We start from the raw sequence: 23,230 nt of genomic DNA on the forward strand, positions 1-23,230 counted from the left end.
CCAAACCGGAAGTGCTTTGCATATTTAAATTGCAACGACGCTGACTTAACGTCGCTGGGCTGTTGGCTAACAACAATGCGGAGTGCTAGCAGTTTAAAGCGTCCTATTACCGTTTACTCGGCTTCTCTAAGGTACAGTACATAAACACGTGTAGCACTTTTAGCAGCATGTTAAAGTATTTGTGATAACTGGTGTGCAGCCTATTAAGTCGACGTGATAATTTCACGTGTGCGTAGAACAAAGTGAGCATTGCTAATGCTAACGTTAGTGAGCATATCCACTTGCCTTCGTGTCATCAAACTTACACGTCGGATGTTTTGGAGGTGCGCTTAACGTTAACATTTAAAAATGCTCGTTTGTGTAACTGAATAAGCATGTTGTTGTTTTTGTATTTCGAATATGTGTAAATATTAAAATAAGTCAACGTGTACTTTGTGTCTTTTCCAAAATCCTTTATTAGCCTTGAACTGAAAACATTGTGTTGCATTAAAGTCACTACAGTAAAGAATAAACAAGATAGAAAAACTGCCCAGTGACACTCTAGAGCACTTTGATAGATCTGTGTTCGTTAATCCTTTAAATTTTAGCTGTTTGCCATTATTCGAAAGCTCATATATGACATGTAATAGTCTTTTACTTTTTTTGTTCTGTCTAACAGGGTAATCCTTGTGCTCTTTTGTTTTTTGTAGATTTGTGTTAGAGAATTGTAAGGTCATGTTTGTATGCATGGAGCATCCTGACCTTTTCCTTCTTTACTGCCTACTGCAAGAGCAGTGAAATCTGTGTAATTTATTGTCGAAATGTAGGGCTTTTTTTTTTAACTTAAAAACTCTGAACAAAAGTTTTTGAAATGCAAAAGTAGCCTATTTTGACAATAAATAAAACATATAACAACACAATAGCTTTAAAAGTAGCAAAACAAACAAAAAACGACCAGTCTAAGTTTCATTTTGTGGGTTTTTTTTTTGTTTTTTTTTTCTGTTTGTTTTTTGGATTCATAGTCCATTTCTTCAGAGATTGCTAATTGTTTTGTCAAAGCCACCTGGAGCCACAAGAGCAGGATCAAAGAGACTCATGTGGCTCCAGAGTCGCACTGATTTAGGTCAGCGTTGCATGAAATAACTCAGTTGTGTTGTTAAAAACATTTTTATATGATTTTAAGTAAGTGCTGAAATATTACAAATAATGTTTTGTCATACTGGCCCTACTAGCTTTCTATTTATCGTTAATATTTTGGATTATACAACTATAAATTGTATTAAATTGCCTTAAAAAGGGATCCAATGTAATGAATTTGCCTTTATGAACCCTGCAGAAGCCCTGTAAATGTGCAGTAGGAAGCAATGTTACTGCCTAACTGGAATCAGGAAATTTACACTTGCAATGAATGCATAACATATTGCTGAGTCAGTGAACCTTTTATTAGAGCTGTTAGCATTAGTTTTCTTTAGTATATTGAGGTACCTTGTATTTAAAAGAAAGCTGTGTCATTAACCATTATGTCCTTTTGCTTTTTTTAGGTTCTGAACTGTTCATCATTGCAACTTAATGCAGAAAACTCTCATTTTATTGAATCAAAAGACTATCTGCGTAGTCCTAAATCCCTGTGGAAAACTTGTTAGATGTCAGAAATACTTCAGGTTGTGTAGGGCCTTTTCTGTCTATTCATGTGCTGAGCGTCTACCTTTGTCTTTTCATGAGTTACGTTTTACAAGGAAAATCTCTGCATTATCCTCGGTATCCCAAAAGCACAGTCTTCTCCCAAACTATCCTCCCTGGCTTTTCCTGCATCAAAGTTTCTCCAATCAGCCGGATATGGCAGATCAGAGGTTTCTCGTTGAATATGCCAAACGTGGCACAGCAGGATGTAAGAAATGCAAGGACAAAATCCAGAAGGGAATAGTGCGCATAGGCAAAGTTGTGCCCAACCCTTTCAGTGAGTCTGCAGGGGAGATGAAAGAGTGGTACCATGTGAAGTGTATATTCGAAAAGCTGGAAAGAGCCAGAGCCACCACGAAGAAGATCGAGGATATCACCGACCTGGAGGGCTGGGAGGAATTACAGGATGACGACAAGGAGATTATAAATAAACACGTTTCAGGTACAAAAGCCACTCAAAATGTAAATTTCACATTTTTAAAATGCTTATTATGCAGAAAAATTGTCTGTGAATATACATTTATTGTATATTTAAACCCTTCTACTCACAAGCAATATTTAAGCCTTGGCCAAAGGAAAATTTTACCCATTATTGGAATCAGATCAAGCTCCTGTGTTCATAAAGTCAACAGTCAGCTGCAGTGCCCTTTTGATGTGACCTGATCTATTCTTGAAATTTCAATTCACAATCCCGCAAATCAGTTGAAGTGCAGCAGCTGACTGATATACTAGTAGTATTGTGAATACATGCGGGATACTGATATGAAACCAGTGGCCCACACACACAAGAACTCTTGTTGTTGTTGTTGCTAAAGTTGCTCGACTGCATGTTTGGTGTGGCTCACATCTTCCCGCCCAGTGTCAACTTACTTGTTGTACCCGTACAAATAATTAGATGGCCATTCAGTGAAGGCATGGCAACATGTTTACTTAATGTTTATCAAGTGAAAGCTGCAATAATGTGTCAAAAATATTTACCAGTAATTGACTCGCCCATTTATTTATATTTATTTATAGTTAAACTGTGTCATTAGGGAAAATGAGATTTAATTTGGATTTATGCATCTATATTAAATCTATGCAGGAGCAAACCTCTTTGAAACTCTACGCTGTAACCTGATGTATGCCTTCCTGGAAATGTACCTGAACATTATTGTAATTGTGAATTGTTTTTGTTGGTTTTTTTGTAACTGACTGGAAGACAGTGGATCAACTTGAAGTCAGAAACTCAACAGCTAGCATTTTGGTTGCAGTGCAAAAGAGACACAAGTATAAATGCTGTAAGCAGCGTTGGGTACCTGCATAGGTTGTGTATAGATTTAGGGCATACATGCAACTTGTGCTTTCTTTGCTTCTCTTGAGGAAAATGATTAATTTCCTGGTTTCCTTGTGTAGGCTGTTGAATGCAGGTTACAGGATAATGAACAAACAGCCGTAAAGACTGTAGGCATGTCCTGGCTTATGTATTCATATAGCATTATACAGCAAACTCTTTGATATGTAGTCTTGTGACAGCTAGGTCCCATACACATCACTTATGTGTGATCTCACTAGTATATTGTCAACATTACATAAATAAGTTTCAGGTCTTCTTTCTTCTAAAGCCACTCACCTTGTCTTGCAGACTTGATGGCCAAAGTTAATGCAAGTCCAAAAAAGAAGGTGCAGGCCAAGTTGAACACCACCGGTCAGCTGATGGCGCCCCCCGCTGACCCATCTGTCAATGCGCCAAGGAAGTTTTCAGGCTTCACTGGTGAGTTATGTCGAAATTCAAGTCACTCAGAAAAAAAGAAAAAACAGTCCTTATTAATTATTAATTTACACGTGTTAACATGCAAAGAATTCACAAGATAGTCACTAGCAGTTGTGTAAACCAAATACACACATCACTTATATGCTTCTGGGTCTTTTGTATGCATAGAATGAATGTCGTCAACCTGCCAGGGACTGCAGGTGGAAATGAGCCTGTGAGGCTAAATCTGGCAGTTTTCCATAATGGACCTAAATGCATACGTTAATAAAATTAAAAGGAAAACACTTTAGAAAAGTAAACATAAACTTATGTGGGATCTTTAAAGCGGCTTTCTGTTAGTAGTTTCCCTTTGCAGCTTATAGCTCAATTACAGGTATCCACAAGTCAGCAAACTGAAGCAATAAACAGGTGGAAGCAAAACTGCTTTCATATTCCCAGTGGTGATGTAAGCCACCAGTAATAAACTGGATTGAATAAGCAGGGAAACTCGTGCACTACAGTCTGAGGGCCACGGCTAGAATAGGAATAAAAATAATATGAATATGGCGTGCTCTGAAAACAATGGTTTCAGCCAGTATCAGTGTTGTAAAGAATTTGGGCTTAAGTACAAAGGCTGACATTTTTCAGAATCCACTCCGGCCCCTTCATAGTGATCAATAAATCATGGTCTCTGCACTGTTCCCCTTCACTCTCCTCACAGCAACAAAGGCTGGCAGTTCTAGCAGCAGCCCTGGGGCGTCCTCTTCCCCTGCCAAAGCCAGCCAAGGCAGCGCGCTGTCCACCCAGCTCTGTGACCCCCAGCACAAAGACTGCCTCTTCAGAGAGTTTCGCAAGCTCTGTGCCACGGTGGCCGAAAACAACAGCTACAATACAAAGACGCAGATTATTGAAAAGTTCCTCAGGAAGGGCACAAGTGGAGGTAGCTGTCTCGCTCTTATTTTTTCTACCTTTTTCTTTATATAGACAAAATCCAGCACGTCATCTTTATCTTTACATTTCTGTGAATTTTCTCCTTTGTCTTCAATCCTAGATAAGTTCCACGGCGATCTTTACCTGACTGTGAAATTGCTCCTGCCGGGTGTTGTGAAAAGCGTCTACAACCTCAATGACAAGCAGATTGTAAAACTCTTCAGCCGCATATTCAGGAGCAACCAGGATGACATGGTGCGCGATCTGGAGCAGGTCTGTCGTCCATAAATCGCCACTCTTACAGTATTTCAGTGTTCAAAGTGGACAGACTCTTAACACGAACGCAGAATTACAGGCTCTTGACATCGTGTCTGTTTTTGTTTTGTTTTTCCTTTTAAGGGTGACGTGTCTGAGACGGTGAGGATGTTCTTTGATGAGAGTAAATCATTTCCCCCGGCTGCCAAAAGTCTCCTTACCATCCAGGAAGTGGACGCATCCCTGACCCGACTTTCCCAGCTGACGAAGGAGGATGAGCAGCAGAACGAGCTGGAGGATATTGCCAAAAAGTAATAAAACACATAATCATTTTTTATATCAGTCAGGCTGAGTGTTAAATTGTTAAAAGATATGGTAATTCTTACAAATAACCCCAATAAGGCTGACCTTGGTGTTTGTAGCTGCACCTCTCCACGTGACGTCTTTGCTTTACTGCCTGTGAAAGTTCCGATAGCTCCGTAGAAGCAGGAAGACGTACTTAGAGATTCCATTTTCCAGTATTTATGGTACAATTATTTCCTTCCACTTATTATTTTTTTTCTTTTCTATTGCCTGCATTTCTGTACTTTTCCCTCCTTTCTCGATTGCCTGCCTCGGTCATGTCTAACACAAACACGTACATTATCCCAACATCTTTATTTGACATTCTCCCCTGCGCTGCAGCAGACACCAGGCTGTGTTTGTTTGTCATAAATTGCATCTTGCAAGCTGTAAACAGACATGGACATTATTTTTTCGCTGTACCAACTAAAGGGTTTGTTAGCATAATATAACATTAATAGGACAAAGCAAGTAAAGTGAACTTGCAGTGCTCAAGTGTTCGTCTTTCAGCTGCCTCTAATGAAGCAGGTTCTTTCTGAGGTGTGTGCAGCTTCCATTAATCACTTTAAGGCATTTTAATCCAATCATTTTATATTTGTCATTTGTTTGCTTTTAGATTTCTTCTTCCCAAAATGTTGTAATGCTTCAGAATTTGCTTCACAGTAATAGTCTGAATTTTCCCTTCCCCACAGATGCACCAGTAATGACCTGAAATGCATCGTTCGCCTAATTAAGCACGATTTGAAGATGAACGCTGGTGCTAAACACGTGTAAGTATCTTTGGATTATTTAGTTATTCTCTTTGAACATGACAGAGGCAGGTTTATTTTACGCAAAGATGGAAAGTCTGAATAGTGAGGCAGTTGCTTTAAAGCTGCATTAAAGCTGCATTCTCTAAAATGACCAGAAGAGGGCAGCTCCTCCGGTTTCAAAAAGTCACTGTGCAGAAGGTTATGGAAAAACTACCCTGTGACTCCCATCATCTGTGTTTCTGTTCTTAATCTCTCATTTCAATTCTTTTTGATCACAATAACATCATTTTTGTAAATTATAGCTCATTAGAGAGAAAAAAAGGACAAAAAAAGTGCACACCAGGATTTTTGTGGCTGTTGGGCAACGTTATGGTGACTATGACCATCTTGTCTGTGTAATTTATGATCTTTACCAACCTTTCATTCTTTGTGGTCATAAATTATACATTTCAGGTAAAGATATGTGGGCTTCTGTAAAAATAAACGTAATAAATCAAGGCTACAGATGCACTGAAAAAGCATGATCCTTGATCCTACAATGAGGGCATCTGTTAGGCACTGTTATGCTGCGTGAAGGCATTAGAGCGCAGGGGTGCGCAGTAATGTTCCCAAGGGGACCACATGACAAACTGGGACTGTTGTGAAGGACTTTACCAGTAATTTATAAAGAGACAAAATTAATATTGAGCAGAATTGAGTTCAGCTTATTGCTCGTCCCTGCCCTAGAGAGAAAGGACACTGCTGTGTTTTCTCAGTCAGATCCAGCCTGCTTGTGACCTGCAGGCTGACCATCATGTGATCTGTGATTTTTATTTTAATAGCAGCCTGTCATTGTTGCCTCTTTATGCAGCTTGGATGCAGTGGATCCAAACGCTTACGATGCGTTCAAGGCCTCGCGTAATCTGGGAGACGTGATTGAAAGGGTGTTAAAGAATCAGCAGGAGGCGTCCAATGGTTCAGGACCTAAGAAGCTCCTCACTATCGAGGCCTCACTTATGACCCCCGTCCAGCCCATGTTGGTAAGGATTCCTAGTAAAAGTGTCAAATTATACAGTACAGATGCACATACACACAGTGTTTGTCTGCTTTTTATCTCTGAGTCTTCATGTGAATGCAAAGCTGAGGTGTTTGAACCAGTGATGTAAAAAAAGAGAAGAAGAAGCAGTCTCATTTAAAAACTATGTGAGCTAATTCAACTTAATTAACTCAATTAGGGAATAGAGGGTGTCTGTCATCTGACCTTTCTGACCTCATAAATCACACGAGACACACACGCACGGTACAAAATTAAAATATTTACATAAGTATTAGGATACTTTTCCCCGAGCAATGGCCTCATTTATTTTGCTGATTTATTACACATGTCAGGGGACGGGACGGATGTTACCTGTGAAAATAAACCAGGATATAAATTGGGGATACAGACACGGTAACAAATTAAAAGAGAAAGTTAACCCCTGACCCCGGTGTGCGTTAGAGGGAAGTGGCGCTACAGATGAATATAAAGTTGCCTGGAGTGATGACCTTTAACCTGTGAGGAAGCAGCTCTAGCCTGGTGGGAGTGGTCTATAAGAGGATTGGGTTAATCAGGGGTTTGATTAAAATGATGTGGATCCTGTGCTGCAGCATTCACAGCCTGTCAGCCTAACTGAACACCAGAATATGGTCACTTTGTCGTACTTGGCAGTGAAGTCGTCGTAGCACGAGTGTTTGTTCGCATTTCGGTACTTCCATGTTTCTCTTTAAAATAGTCTAGACAAACATCTTGTTTGTAGATTGAGCTCTGGGCATGCCTCAAGGCTTCTGCAGCAGTAAATCTTGCAACTCTTACTTTTGTTTGCCGTGGTTCACTGCAAAAACATTAGATTAGAGGTGTTAAATCTGATGTGTGCTCAAAGGCTTTGTGCAGTTCTGTATGCAAGGAAAAGATGTGGATTACAGAAAATCCTCAGTTTAGAAGGTCAGCTCTTCTGTCTGTCGTCATTCATCCTGAGCACAAGTACTTTTCTGTGCAGCGGTCGTTAAGATGGCCATACATCAAGTCTAAACAAAGCAGTCCCAACTTCACACATTCACTGAGAGAATGACTTGGCTATTCAGCTGAGTCACTCTGTCTGTTTGCAGCCCGCTTAAAGATTTAGCATGAGCCAAAGTTTACTTTATGTTAAGTTAAAATGTCTGAATGTTTAGAGAATATAATGGGGTTTTTTTTTTGCCTGATGGTTTGTTACTCGACAGCCAGACACGCAGCAGCTGGATCCTGCAGATAACTCTGCACTGCAGACACGTAACTGTCCCCAACCCGTCCTGAAGTGCAAATATTAATTCAGCATGATTTAAAATGTGTTTTACAGACCATTAAATTGCACATTACACAGCGGCCCTTTAATTACACCAAATAAAAGAAAATGGAAATGCGCTGCAGCTATCCCCGCATCGCATTTTAGGTTACAAATGATTAGCACAGGCCGTTCTCTAACGATCCACAGGCGAGCGACTTCTGTGTTATTAGTTTTAACTTTGTTCTCCTAACATGAGCTCGCAGAAGATGAAGCGCTAGATCGTCTTTCAGTGGATACAAAATAGTCATTTAGGTTGGTGTTGTGTAAATGAGTAGCCACTTTGAAGTCATAATAATAAATAATCAATTGAATATTTTTAGTTGATATTGATGTTGTCATGATTATTGTTGTTTCCCTTTGCTCGGTGAAACAGACGTGCAAAAAATTGTTGTTGATTTTATAGTTTTGGCCATCTTCTGTATGTCTACATCATGTAGTTGCCTGCAAAACTTCCTAATGATTAAAGAAATTCAAGGCTTTCTAATAGAGGTGGGAATCACCATACATCCCACGATACGATATCCTCACAATACTTAACGCACGATACGATATTATTGCAATTTTTTAAAATATTTTGCGATATTCAGATTCTGTACATAAATGTAAACTTTATCAATATTCATTTTATGTAATATCAAAGTCTCACACTCAGTCTTTCTCTCATTTCAGTTTTATTGTTGACAAACTGAACGGTTTGTATTACAGTCTAGTCCAACTTAACTGAACGCAACCATCTGGTACAATTATAGCTATTCTGAACTATGCAGTTTATGAAAACTATGCAGCCCCTTCAGCAACTGAAGAATTTGAAAGTAAATTAAAACAAAATATAATTTTACATTAAATAAAAAAGTTTTAAACTTAATTAAAATAAAACATGTTTATTGTTGCCAAAAAAAAGTTAAACACATTTGGACAGTGAAGGAATGTCAGGATTCTTGCTCAGAAAAAGGATCAACATGCTCTGAAGTCAGAGCACAAAAACCTTTTTGTAACAAAATATCGATTTCTGCTGTCCCTGTATCGATACATTATTAGCAAACAAAATATCACCATACTACACAGTATCGATTTTTTCCCCCCACCCCTACTTTCTAATGAACCAGGTGTGCTGCTGAGGTTCCCAGCAACAGAAACCCTGAAAGATCCCAGGTTTGATCCCTGGAGGAGACTTAAATGTCACAGTTTACCCTCTTTTTGCCGTATACTGACATAAACTTAAACCCCCGAAGTTTTACAAAATTTCATCACCCTCGTGGTTTCAAACTTGGTGATTCTCACAAAAATAACTGCATGTTTTTATTAATGGTCTCATATTGTGAAGGAAAGTGTTGAATCTACTGTTAATCCTACATGATTGATAACCTTTTTTTCTTGTTTGTCTTCTTAAATCGGATCAACCTGATTAAACCTTTCATGAAAAGTAAGTTCACATAAAGCAATTAGAACTTCAGAAACGATTGTTTCCTTGTTGTGGTTTCAGGCGGAGGCGTGTAAATCCATCGAGTACGCCATGAAGAAATGCCCCAACGGGATGTACTCGGAGATCAAGTACGATGGCGAGCGCGTGCAGGTCCACAAGAACGGAGACAACTTCAGCTACTTCAGCCGCAGCCTCAAACCAGTGCTGCCTCACAAAGTCAGTCTTATCGCGCACGTGCACAGACAGCACAGATGCAAATGTGCGGGCTCCCGGTCCGTGAAGCTATTTACTGATTAATGTAACAATGCTCATCAGGATGCAGTGTGTTCAGGTTTGCCCCGGCAGGATTAGCAGCTTAAAGGTATTTTCCCAGCGTGAAATTCAGACATTTCCCACAGTGATTTTCCAGCATTTGCTTTCTCAGCATGATGCACAGAGACTTAAACGTGCAGGAATAAATAGCTCTGCATCATGTTCATTAGCCCTTTGAAATTGCTTCTGTGCACACAAAACACACTTCACAACAATTATAAAGAAGAGGATGCCAAGCATGGCACAAGTCGGAAAAAAGCCATGTAGCTCTTGTGCGTGATGTATACACGCCGTATTTTTCCAGGCTTCTCATGTGGAAGTGTAGCCCATGCTTTCTGAGGCATTTTAAAGCCTGGTACTTGTTTTTATGGTGTCTGCGGTCCACTTTTAGTCCTCTAGCCTGAAGGCTTCAGATATTTTGTCTTGAGTGACCGTCTTGTCATTGCAGCCCATCAGCCAAATGGCTAATTATGCAGCCTCAGCCGCTGTAATTAGGCAATTTATGTTAATGCTAGGTTAACATTCTGTGGGGGTGGGAATGGAGTCTAATTACAACAGTCCAAGGTACCTAATGTTCTTTATTCTGATGAATGATAACGGCGGAGAACTGTTTAGATCATCCCCCACAGTGTTATAAAAGGATGGTGGGTACAAGCCTGGACCACGAGCATCAAATGTCTCATTTGATCTTTGCTTTTTAAAACATTTTTTGGTTGAAAATAATGCACTTTATTAATGAAACCTATTGTTTTTACAGGTTTGTGCTTGTTGTAATAGTTGTTTCACATGCTACTTGTTTCCACTCAGTAACTGAGCTCCCTGTGTGTGTCCGTGTTGATGTTTCAGGTGGCCCATTTCAAAGAATACATCCCTCAGGCTTTTCCTGGTGGCCACAGCATGATACTGGATGCTGAAGTCCTCCTAATTGACACAAAGACCAGTAAACCCCTGCCCTTCGGGACCTTGGGTGTACACAAGGTGAGAACACTGCAGCCACTTTATGCTCTTTGTTTTGTCACACAGCTTTTTTTTCCTTTCTCCCTCTTGGCTTTCTTGTCACCCCACAAACCTTCCTCTCCTCTCCTCTCCCTTCAGAAAGCAGCCTTTCAAGACGCCAAGGTGTGCCTTTTTGTTTTCGACTGTATCTACTTCAATGGTGTGAGTCTCATGGAGAGGTAATGCTCTTTCAATCCATCCTTTGTCTCAGAAATGACTTTGCACTTCACTGTGCAGAGTAACCCCTTATGGGGATGATGCAAGCATGTCGTTTTTAACATTAATAGGCTGCTCTGTCCTTGTGGTTTGCTCACTCGCTGTTGTGTGGTTAATTTGTGGTTTTATGGAAAGATTTCACTTTATTTGCAGTCCTTTTTTTTCTAATGAAAGAAAATAATAACTTATTATCAGTACTCGAGCTCGTATGTCTGGAACAGGGGACTTTGAAATGATTAATGAAGGACACTGAGGACCAGTCTTCAGCATCTAGTGACCTTCAAATTCACATCCACTTGAGCACGAGTAGTTCATGTAACAGGGTGTCTGAGGATCCTTAAAAATCAAAATTCATTTATGCAAACCTCAGAACCAGAATCACATTATTTCCAAGTTTTAACACAAACAAGTAATGTGACTTTGTGTAACAGTGGTGCAAAAGAAAAATATATAACGGCTACTTTCAGCTGCTCCCTTATTATATCGATGGTAGCTGTAGAGCTAATCGGAAGGTTGGGGATTGATCTTTGCTTCAGTCTGCATGCCTAAGTATCCTCATACAAGATGCTGAGCCCCAGTTTGCTGTCTAGTGTGTTCATCCAAGTATAAATGTGAGTGAATGTTTGATACAAAAGCACAAAATCATGCCTGTGTGCTCAGGTAGAGTTTGATTTGGTACATACTTTTTTTTATGCCTTCCACAAATGGATTCGTCTTCCTCGCAGGAACGAACCAGGGATCTTCAATTTGTTGGACAAATACTTAAGCTGTTCTTCTATAGAGGCACTATGAGAATATGTAAATATAAATTTTCAAATGTGCAGTGGAGTCCAATGTGCAAATGTTAATGGGCTGAATAAGCATAATGGCGTGTTAATGGGAAACGGTGATTATAAAGTGAATCGGTGGAGGAGGCTTTGTTGAGCAGTTCCGCTGCAGATGGAAAGAAGCTGCTGTTTGAATGCAGTGAAGTATTGATCCCGATGGGTTTGCAGCTTCCTGCCAGAGGGGAGTGACTCAAAAACTTTATGTCCAGGGTGAAGCCTAACCCATCCACTTCACTGGGCATGGAGTCATGGGCCTCTCTCTTCTGTGGAAACTTCAGTTCTTTACTTTAATGATTCGGCTTCAAATGTTCCTTTTTGATAAAGCTTAGAGTTATGGCTAGATCAAGTGACCTTGAATCCTTCCTTAGTTATGCTTCTATGGGCACTGACTACTGGGGGACTTCCCAGAATGCACTGAGCACTTCTCCAATACTCCCTCCTGCCAGAGGGGATTGGCTCCAGAATCTGATTGCCTGGCATCAGAGAGTTCATAAAAAGGGGACCTCTTTGACTAATCACCTCTCTCATGGTGATATGAGCCCTGTGAGTTTACCCACAATGCACTTTTTTAAAATGCCCTCCTGTGTATGATCAGACAACAGATTAAACATCCAGACTTCCAGTGCTTATTTACTCTAACTGTATGTAATATAAGTTAAACGGTGCAGATTTCCTATTAAAATTGTGACACATGTAATGATATTTATGCTCAGAGTTGCTCATAGAAATAGTGGTGTAAAGTATAAAGTTGATTTACACAGAGCTTAACTGTGTTTTCCACTCCTGAAAATTTCGTTGTACTTACTAAACTTTAGTTATTCTCAAAAAGTGCTGCACCCACCCTTAGATACTTCAAAGGCCTGTAACTGAGTGTTTTCTTAGTATAAAAGTAAAACTTTGAATGCCTTTATTGAATATACTAAAAGTTAAAGAAGCTTCTTTCAGCCGCTCCCTTATTCACAATGGACCGCCACAGCATAGGTGGGCATATTTTGTTTTGGCTGATTTTATCTGGTATCCTAAAAATTACTGTACCAAAACATTGGCTGATTCTGTGAGGCTCAGCTGGGAGGCACTAATTGATTCTTCGTGGAATAACCCAGCTCTTTGCACAGCAGATCAGGTGAGGACTATAAAGAGCACAAATGTGGAGGTGGGGATGCAGCAGAGGATTTTACCCGTGCGAGTGGAGTTTGAATCCCAGTCAAAGCCAGAAGTTTACAAACTTTTAGAGCACTGCAGAGAGAAAACTTGTGGATTTTTCTGTGGAAGAACTTTATCCTTTGGTGTTCTTTAGTTTGTTTTAAATCTTGTAAAATGTAGTTAAACATTAACATTAGCAGCTAAGTAAAATCATTGAAATCTATTGTGTGTTAGCAGCCAGGATGCAGCTCCTTAAATGGCCTGTATTTGTATAGCGCTTTACTTAGTTCCTATGGACCCCAAAGCGCTTTACACTACATTCAGTCATCCACCCATTCACACACTGGTGATGGCAAGCTACATTGTAGCCACAGCTGCCCTGGAGCGCACTGACAGAGGCGAGACATTTTGGAGTCACTGTTAGAGATGTTTCACTAGAAGATGTTTTAAATTAAACCTTCACATTTCTGATATACAGACGAGCCTTTCTATTTTTAAATATGGAGTACCGTAAATATAGTTGCCTTCATAAATAGCACGTTTGCTTTCACATGTCCGCTGGCTTTGTCTTCTTCAGGCCTCTGTGTGAACGCAGGAAGTTCCTGCATGACAACATGGTTGAAGTCTCCAACAGGATCCTGTTCTCAGAGATGAAGCACGTCACTGTAAGTATAACTGTGAATGTGTCTTTGTGCTGTATGCGTACACATGTTGAAAATGTGCGTCTGTGTGTGTGTCAGAGAGCAGGGGATCTGGCGGATATGATAACTCGTGTCATCAGGGAGGGACTTGAAGGTCTGGTGCTAAAAGACGTAAAGGTGAGTTGGTTGGTTGATCAGATTTATTTACTGTTCAATTTCTCAAGTTATGCTTAAACTACGTGTAGCTGAAACATTGTGATGATGACGCTTTATATCTGTGCGTGTCTCAGAGCACCTATGAGCCGGGGAAGCGCCACTGGCTGAAAGTAAAGAAGGACTATTTGAATGAAGGGGCGATGGCGGACACGGCTGACCTGGTGGTGCTGGGAGCCTTCTACGGGAAAGGCTCAAACGGTCTGTAAAGCCTTAACCATCTGCTTCATTAGGCATGGACGCTTTTCCCCTTCTCGATGCTTTATTTTATTCACCCTGACAATTCTGTTTCGCCATAAAATGAGGTGATTTAAGCCATTTTCACACATTTTAATGGATCACTGAACTATAGACATTACTCAACAAAAGCACATGCGGGAATGCAAAGACCTCATTGCACTATACTATCCAAATAGAGCACTTTTCTCTGGTTTATTTGTGATCTTTACACGTTTTAAAAGTAGAATGGAGGCAGAGCCTAAAGCTGTCAGGGCCTCTCTTCTGTGGAAGCTTCAGACAGATACCATCTTTACTTTAATGATTCGGCTTCAAATGTTCCTTTTTGATAAAGCTTACAGTTATGGCTGGATCAGGTGACCCTCAACTATTCCTTAGTTATAATCCTATGGACTCAGACTGCTTGGACATTTCCCATAATGCACCGAGCACTTCTCCCGTCACCCCTTTTCTCTCCTGGTGTGGTTAAATGCCGCTACTGCATGCCGTTAACTTTTGACTGATTTCTCTTTATTTTGTGGTCTCTTTCTATGCTCTTTTTGTTTTACGCCCTCTTGTGGTGGATAGCTGTTCCTGCTTCCTGTTAAAGGGGATTTCTTTGTTCCTACTGTCACCAAGTACAGGCTTATACTAGGTTGTCGTGAATTGGAACTACAAAAATAGAATTGAACTGAAATGAAATGTCTGATGCAGTCAGGACATTAAAGGCCTTTAACAAAGTGATGAGCTGCATACAGGGCTGGACGGGGACAAAAAATTGGCCCGGGCATTTTGACTAGAGACCGGCCCACCATTATAGGAAAAATCATAAAGCCTTTGAATGAAAACAAACGCTGTTGTGACAGTGATGTACACTGTCTTGATGGTATATATGCATCAATCTATCAATCGTTTGTTGTAAGATTCAGATAATTATTTTTTAAAAGCGAGACATTTTAAATGAGAATAAGAAAGAAAAGTCTCTCCCTGTTAATGCCCAACCTGGCCCCCCTGGCAAAACTTTGCTAGATCCGCACCTGCACAGTTACCAGCTGTCAGCTACCTAAAAAAGGATCCTGGGGTTATCTGTCTCTCAGAAACAGTTCATAACTTCCCTTCAACTCATTTATGTCACCTAAAAGGTAAACCTGTTTCTCCATCACCTGTTCAGCTCTGATGATTCAGTAAGGACGTCTCCTGGTTTCATCTTCATGTTTCCCTCTCACCAGATAAACAAACCGATATCATGACCAGCAGCTTTTTTGCAGCTGTGGCTCCAGCAAACATCAGCTGATACTAGAAATTAATATTAAATAAATTCTAACAGCTGATCAAGCTTAAACGTGCTGCTGTTGTTTAACGTGACATCAGCTGGTTTCCTCTTTCTGGCGCAAAGTGGCCGATAAACAAACAAGAGAGCCGATCAGCTGATCATTGATCAGTTTTCATGATTGAAGTAGAAACGGGAGAGGGAGGGGGGAGAATGAAAGAAGAAGAGGCAGCTGTGCAGCAAAGACACAGAATAACTCCAGCTTTGTGCCTTTTTCATTGTAGCTGAATTACGGGACAAACTGTTCCTGTTCACCTCAATAAGAAACGCGTAATATTTTCTCTGAATACCAGACGAGACGGTTGGCAACTCTAATAACTTATGAGCAAAATAAAGTTCAACATTAACTTCATAGCACCCACCCAGCTGTATAGAAACTCCGTCATGCTAGCTAGTACGCAGTACGGAAAAAGTCAGAATAACGAAAATAAACTCCACCTAAACTTGGTTTATATCTGACCCAGATAGACTGCAGGTCAAAACTTCTTACCTGAAGTTCAGTTCACACTTGGACCGGCGGCCGCCTCGGGTCTCTTTTCTTTCTGCGTCCCCTTTCCCTCATCCACCTGCTGCCTCCACCACTTGCTAATGTTATTGAATCTGTGGAAGCTCCGCGATAGCCACCACACGAAGTAACGAGTAACGACCCTATCTAAATCCCAGTAACGACTAACGCGTTCCTGATTTTGGCATAATAACTAGTTACCGTGCTCGTTACCACAATAATAACGTAGTTACTGTAACGCGTTACTTAATAACGCGTTAGTCCCAACACTGGTAATAGTCCAGTTAATCCACACACACTTCAGTCAGGCAGCAACTTTTCTTGAACAATTTTTTTCCAGCAGTGAGAATTAGTCTGATGCAAAATCTTTCCTGCTGTGTGCTGCAGGGGGAAAAGGACAGCTTCAGATGATTTCCTGACTGTATTCTCCAGACATTTGTTAGAGTTAATGTATGAAAACAGCTTTGAACGGTTAAGACAGTTTTACTTTTGCCCCCAACTGTTAATGTTGCCGTGAAACACGGGGTCAAGCCTTCTGCAGGTGTGACACTTCACGTTCAGCCACAAAGCGAAAATATAAATACAAGATAAGATTCTTGCATGTATTATGTTGAGATAGGATGATGAAATTAACAAGACAGCTCCATTACTCTGGGAAAACATAACCAAATTGGAGGATTTCATATGAAAAATGTGCAGATACAGGCTGTTACATAAGGAGAAGATGCCAATGGGTGAAATAGAGAAGCAGGTGAGATTTGAAGCAGGGGCCATTGAGGAGGCTGGTTAATGAGTGTGCAGCAACATAACAAACACAACGAGAAAGGTACAAGTTTTCAAAGCGTGCTTAATGAAACGACTCGTGTAGTTGAAAACGAGCTAATAGAGCAGAAACAATAAATCAGATGAAACGCTTGTCGTAAGAGGCTGTAGGAAGTGAGTGGGAAGGAGAAAAAAAAGATCATTTGAAGAGGCGGGTTTTGAGAAGTCGGTGCTGGTGGAGAGACTATTCTGTGGGAAGCAGTTCTCCTAATGCTTGCGTGTCTTCTTCTACCCACCAGGGGGCATCATGTCCAGTTTTCTAATGGGCTGTTACGACCCAGACTCCAAGAAATGGTGCACAGTCACCAAGTGCTCCGGAGGCTACGATGACGCCATGTTGGCGAGGCTCCAGAAAGAGCTGGATGTGATCAAAATCAGCAAGGTCAGAGAGAATCCACTTAGAGGTTAACCAGGAATATTGAGCTGATATCATAAAATTGAAAATTAATCTTTTGTGTGTCTGTGCGTGTTTGTGTCTTAATGTAGGAGCCGAGCAAAATCCCTAGCTGGTTGAAAATCATCAAGAACTATTATCCAGATTTCATTATCCGCGATCCTGAGGTGAGATGTCACTACTCAGCACATTTGGATTTCCCAGCGGGCCTGTTCACGCAGAGCACAGTTGTATATCTGGATACTGCACACCCTTTGAATGAAATTAGAAGTTGAAAGCGTCTCTTGCGCGTATCCACGGGAATTCCTTTAAATGAATTACCCCCGAAATGCTCCGAGATAATGATGGGCTCTGAGATGGGAGGTGTTTTTAATGCATGCAGTGACCCTTTGTGGCTTTTATATATGATTATGTGTTTCCTGTGCTACAGAAAGCACCTGTGTGGGAGATAACAGGCGCAGAGTTTTCCAAATCGGAAATGCACACCGCTGATGGCATCTCCATCCGCTTCCCCCGCATGACGAGAATCCGCGATGACAAGGACTGGAAGAGCGCCACCAACTTGCACCAGCTTAAAGTAGGATATCAGCGTTTTTGATTTGTAGCGCTTGAGAAACAATTAGCCGCTGCTCAGTGATGAAGTTTTATTGAGACGGCACAAAAGACGTTTTAGAAATCAGCCATTCATTTAAAACTGAGGCGTATCTTCTAGGGATGCTTGTTGCTAATTGCTTTCTATTGTAAAATATGATAGGGGAAAAATGGGAGGATGTGTAGTAATACAGGTGATGGGAGGAATGAAATAATTAATGCCACTGTTAAACAAAGCACCCAGGGGGACAGCATGAAGTATGATTGAAACAGCGGGGAGGAGGAGCAAATTTGCAGTCTTCCCGCGAGTATTGACGGATGAGTTGAAATATTGGCCGAGGCAGTAAAACATGCCTGGGCTTAATTATTTGAATCCGGCACGGGTCTTCAATCTCCACTGACACAGAACATTACATCTCTTGGCCGAAGCCCATGTTGTCATTTCATCACTCTGCACAGGAGCTGTACCGCATATCGAAGGAGAACTGCGACTTCAAAGTGACAGCAGGTCCGTCTACGTCCAACGATGACAAGGGCTCATCGGGGGGAGACAGCGGAGGAAGCTCGCCATCATCCTCCTCCAACAAAGGCGCTCCGCCCAAGAAGACGAGTAAGTTCCCAAGTCACGTACATAAAGGGAAATGACATTGTTGTTGTGTGTCCGGATTTAAGTGAAGATTCAAATGACCACAATTTATTTGTGGTTAAAGACTCTTGTTTTTAATTTTTGGAAACTTCCCTTTAAAATGCCACCAATGATATTGATACAGTTTTGTTTACATAATCAGTAAATTCATAACCTTGTATTTGAGGCAGAATAGTTATTGTTAAAATGTTTGAGGCCTTGTTGTTTCATTGTAACTGAGTTAAAGTTTAGCATCTTTGCACACACAATAAGTAAAACCCTCCAGTTATAATCGAGGCGATGCTTTGACTGTGTCTGCAACACAAATGTGCACAATATGCACTGAGCTTGTTGACAGTCTGGCCTGAGACTGATGAGGGACCCTGAGATTTCAAATAAATCGCTTTCAACTTGCAGGCGTCTCTGCCCTTCCTGGAAACCCCCACATAAAGAAAAAGTAGTCTCTATCATGCAGATGTTTATTTAAGAAAATTCCATAAACGCATATGTGAGATTTTAAGATTTATCTGCAGGTTAGTGGACATTTATTAGGAGCAATACTTTTTTTCCCCCTGAAGATAAAAATTTTTTTTTTAACCAGTAAATTGTTTTCCACCAATGATAATAGAATTTTACACATAAACATGTATTGAACTAACACTTACATAAACCAAACACTCCTGTCTAGATTCTGCAGGTTTGCTCGCATCGTGCAATTCTTTATTTATAAATATTTGCATGATGCTTTAACTGTTTTAAACTTAGTTTACGCAACTAAACACAACATTTCAGAAACTTCTAATACAGGAAATAATTTCTTATCGTAACTAATCAACTGCAGTAATTTAATAGTGATATCTAATAGTAAAGCACCTCTGTTCACCTTTAATGTCTCTACTTAAAGAAGCAGGCTCACACAGATATGTTCATATGCATGTCCTTTATTCTAGACATTGGTTCATAATTGAAGTTAATATAATGCAGAAATAAATTTGTGGACACTTTGAAAGTGACCCCAGTGCTGCAAATGCTGCTTTGTTATAAGTGTAATCAATAACATGCACTCTGCAGGCAGCAGCACTCCAGCCAAAGCCAAGGCGGTGAAATCCCAGCCTCGCACTCCCAGCTCAGATGCACCCAGTGCTAAGAAGGTAATGTTCTTTTCTTTAATGTAGCACATGAGATGTAAAGTTTCATCGTTACAGAACACGAGAATTGCACAAACCCAAAGCTGCAGTGATGACCTAACGTTAGACTGTTTCTTATCAGGTGAAGAAGAGTGAGAGTGTCCACAGCAACGGGCAAACTAAAGCAAAAGCTACCTCACAAAAACTGGAGCCAAGGAATGACAAGGTTAGTAACACAACGTGTGTTTAAATGTGTTCTGTGGACACAAACAAATGCTATTTAGGATTATTAAACAAAATCCATCTTTAAGTTTCTTTTACGGTCTGACAATCATAAAACAAAGTAACTGTTTGTTAAAAGCTGTAATCCTGTGTGCCAGTGCATTGTTTATGGCTTTGACAGGTTATAGATTACAACACTCAGAGGCCAGCTGACTAATAAAATCTTGACAGTTTTAAAACTTTTTTCTCGTTTTCAGTACAGTGTTAAAGATACAAATATTCCAGTTCAGTGGCTCTTTATATTTGCAACTCTGGTAACTGCTGTCAAAGGACAGAAACGGGAACGGCAGGGGAACGTTTAACCGGCTTATCGACTGTTTTTGAAGCTAAAATTATGCCAATAATTCCCAATTTCTGAAGAAAAGTTTACATGTACAACGTTGCGTATAAGAGGTCATTAACTGAACCAGGTCAACAGGCCGGTTTGTGCTGAGTATTGGCCGAGCAGTCGCTGTGATTGTTAGACCCAACTTGAATGTTTATTCACATCCAGGTTTGTCTTCACTCTGTGAAATGTGGCCACCTCACTAACACCATTCCACTATCTCAAGCAATCACAAGCTCTGCTGATCAGCTACTCAAAGCAGGTGAAAAGGAAACTGGCTGTTTATTGTTCCTTAATTACTGCCACAATAATATTTCAACAAGGCCTGGGTGTGCGTCCTTTAATGCAGGTGTTTGTAAATGCATCTTTGGACGTGAAGAGATTCTGTTAGAGGTTAGAGTTGGACTGATATTAATCACAGACTGAGCTCTACAAAGCCTTTTTATGTCTTTATATCAAATAGTCTTTTTCTTCATCATTTCCATCAGTGACTTGGTAATATTACACAGCCTGAACAGTGCAGAAAAGCAGAGCACTTTGCTCCCTTGAATGTAGGGAAAGTATTGCTGCAGGGTGTCTGTTCTGCTGACCTCACCGTTTTCCCCGTAGACGCTGCTGGACATCTTCAGCGGCGTGAAGCTTTTCCTGCCCGACTCGGTGCAGGACTTTAACAAGCTGAGGCGATACTTCGTGGCGTACGACGGGGACCTCGTGCCAGATTACGACGCAGCCTCCGCCACGCACACTCTGGCCGAACCCGAAGAACAGAGCCAGGCTCAGAAAGTGACCCCCAGCTGGATCTGGGAATGTATCCGCAAGAGGCGTGTCGTAGCTCCCTGTTAATAAAAGAAGAGGAGGAAACTACATTTTATACACTGCTTTCACCCAGCCATGAACTGCTGGTTTTCTGGTGATGTTATTTGTTCAGAGGGCAGCTCTAAGTTTGGGGATGTTACCGTGACACCAGGGACTGTCTATGTTTTCAAATGCCACTGCTCTCAGGTCATTTTAATTTATTCTTTTTGAACCTTTCTGCATTCTGCTCATGCGGACCAACAGATGCAACACACAGTACACATTTAGGTTGGAGGTAGAGTGCTAGATTAGTCTATGATTATATGAGGTGTAGAATATTTTGTAACAATGTAGAATATAGCCTCTAAATCATGAGTAACGTACAGTTTGACACTGATTTTACACACAAGTCTAGGATATGGACCAGTTTTGTTTTTTTAAAATAAGCATCAAGCAATACTTTCGACTGGCTGATATTAAAGCTCAGCTCCTGCACTGAAAACAAACAAATCTGTCTGCCATTAGGAATAAACAAACCTGACAAAGACAATAAAAATGTCCCTGTAACATCCTTCTAGCGTGTCTCATTTTCATCGGTTTGTGTTTGGAGCGTCGCACTGATTTGCATTGGAGCCACTTGCAATAAAAACTGTGGTGTCACAGAGATGAATCTCTAATGGCATAAATGCTGGCCTCCGAAGCTACAAGTTATGAACATGCGCAAATCTCCGGAGAGCTCTGCTTGTGCCAGATTTCCCCAAAACCATACGGAGAGGATTTGTTTTAAAAAGGCGTTGCTCCAGCTAAACCAAATACATTTCCCTTTCTCAATCGGGAGACTCCTTGTATGATCCAGTGAAATGCTGAGAGGTTTTTTTCCCTTCAGCCTGCTGCATCAGAATGGCTTTCAGGGATAATTCAGATTTGCCTTTTTCATCCGTGGGATACTTCAGGCTATGAGGTGGCTTTAATTAAATGTTCGAACGTATTCGCACTCTGAGAAGAATTCGCATGAGCCTACCCAGCTATGCCTGAAAGAAACACGAGAAAAGCCTTTATATTCCTCCCGCTTTTCCAACAGGTAAGAATAAAATCTCAGGCCAGTATGCCAAAGCTGCAGCAGATGACTGACAGAGCATGACGCCGGCAGTATCTAAATAGGTCAATTTTGTAGCTAATAACTGTGGCGACCGTTTTTAATTGGAATAAAGTTTAGTTATCGCTTGAATGCTAGCAGAGTACTTCAAAAAGACATTTTCTCCCAAATTCGACCCAGAAACATGCGTGTACCTTTGGTGTGACATTTATGCAGAGGATTACGGCTGCTCTCATCAGGAATCCGTCTCATCCAGCTTCCTCTTTCCCGAGGACCCTTTTTCTGAGCGACTCCACCACTGCAAGTCAAATTCCTCTTTGATGTGACAAGGCTAAGAAACAGAGCACATGACAGTTGATTTAGACCTAGTTAAACACAACGCTGCCACAATATTAAATATTCACTGGCTCGGTTCATTCTGAAGCTGCTTTGTTTCCGCTGACGTCTTTTATAACTCCGGAGCAGAAAATGCAGAGTGAATTTTCTCCCATTATTTTTAATAAAAATGTTGGTTTACAAGATCTTTAATGTCAAAGGATATATCAGTGATCGTTATTAAACCCGAGAGGATACGTTCAAACTAAGATGCTATCAAAACAAATTCAGTTGTGAAATGAAAGTAATCCCCACTGAGACACGTTTTAGTGCAGTTTCAGAAATAATCTGCATTTACTAACAAACACAGGCCTGTGTCTGAAAATTACAGTGAAAATCCCACTGAAGAAGACCAAAGGTGACCTCATATGGTGCTGGGAAAAAAAAGGGATGAACTAAGTGAACATCCAAAAAGTCTGAACAACGAGTCGACCTGTCATGGCGTCCATAACAGACCAACTCATTTCTCATGGTTGATGAACTTAAGAAATCGTTGTTTAAATTACTTAAAAACAAGAATTGGGCACAAGACTGAATTTATTTTGAATCTTCGCTTGGTGGTGGTAGCATCATGCCCTGTTTTGCTGCCAGTGCTACTCGTACATTGCAGTGGACGGAATAATGAAGGAAAACTACCTCCAAATTCTTCAACAGCACCTCAAATCAGCAGCTAGACAGATGAAACTTTATGTAGAATTGGGATCAACACAATGACCCCAAACAAACATCAAAACTGGTTTTGGAATGGATAAAGCAACATTACGTTACTGGAATAGCCTTCCCAGTTTAAATACAGGAGGAGTGTGGAAGCTAAGCAAAAATGTAAGTGATCCTTATCCCCACTAATAGGTTTCTCCTTTGCCCATGCTCCTCTTCTCCAGAAATTTTACTCAAATCTGATCTGGTAGTGTTTTTAATCTCGAGGACAAACAAACGGAAAACGTTCCTCGCCTTGGCTCATGTC

The 23,230-nt window shown here is 40.7% G+C and overlaps 2 protein-coding genes across 2 annotated transcripts in view; one reads left to right on the top strand and one right to left on the bottom strand.

Moving 5' to 3' along the window:
• On the top strand, positions 1–21,366 carry lig3 (ligase III, DNA, ATP-dependent). Its single transcript, XM_085173746.1, has 21 exons — positions 1–131; positions 1,521–2,101; positions 3,284–3,412; positions 4,113–4,331; positions 4,443–4,594; positions 4,721–4,887; positions 5,611–5,688; positions 6,521–6,689; positions 9,496–9,651; positions 10,594–10,725; positions 10,843–10,922; positions 13,507–13,594; positions 13,670–13,747; positions 13,861–13,984; positions 16,896–17,038; positions 17,143–17,217; positions 17,481–17,627; positions 18,101–18,251; positions 19,338–19,417; positions 19,536–19,619; positions 20,610–21,366. The coding sequence occupies exons 2-21, from the start codon at positions 1,549–1,551 to the stop codon at positions 20,841–20,843; spliced, it is 3,039 nt and encodes a 1,012-aa protein (XP_085029872.1). The 5' UTR covers positions 1–131; positions 1,521–1,548; the 3' UTR covers positions 20,844–21,366.
• Positions 20,698–23,230, bottom strand: part of rad51d (RAD51 paralog D) — a 25,417-nt gene continuing 22,884 nt past the window's right edge. The window contains exons 10-11 of the mRNA XM_085173766.1: positions 22,086–22,222; positions 20,698–20,836 (exon numbers count right to left, since the gene is read on the bottom strand). Of these exons, the coding sequence (XP_085029892.1) occupies positions 22,127–22,222 (96 nt within the window). The 3' untranslated portion in view covers positions 20,698–20,836; positions 22,086–22,126. The remainder of the gene's footprint in view (positions 20,837–22,085; positions 22,223–23,230) is intronic.

The sequence above is a fragment of the Neolamprologus multifasciatus genome, chromosome 10 (genome assembly GCF_963576455.1).
Source record: "Neolamprologus multifasciatus chromosome 10, fNeoMul1.2, whole genome shotgun sequence".
NCBI lineage: Eukaryota > Metazoa > Chordata > Actinopteri > Cichliformes > Cichlidae > Neolamprologus > Neolamprologus multifasciatus.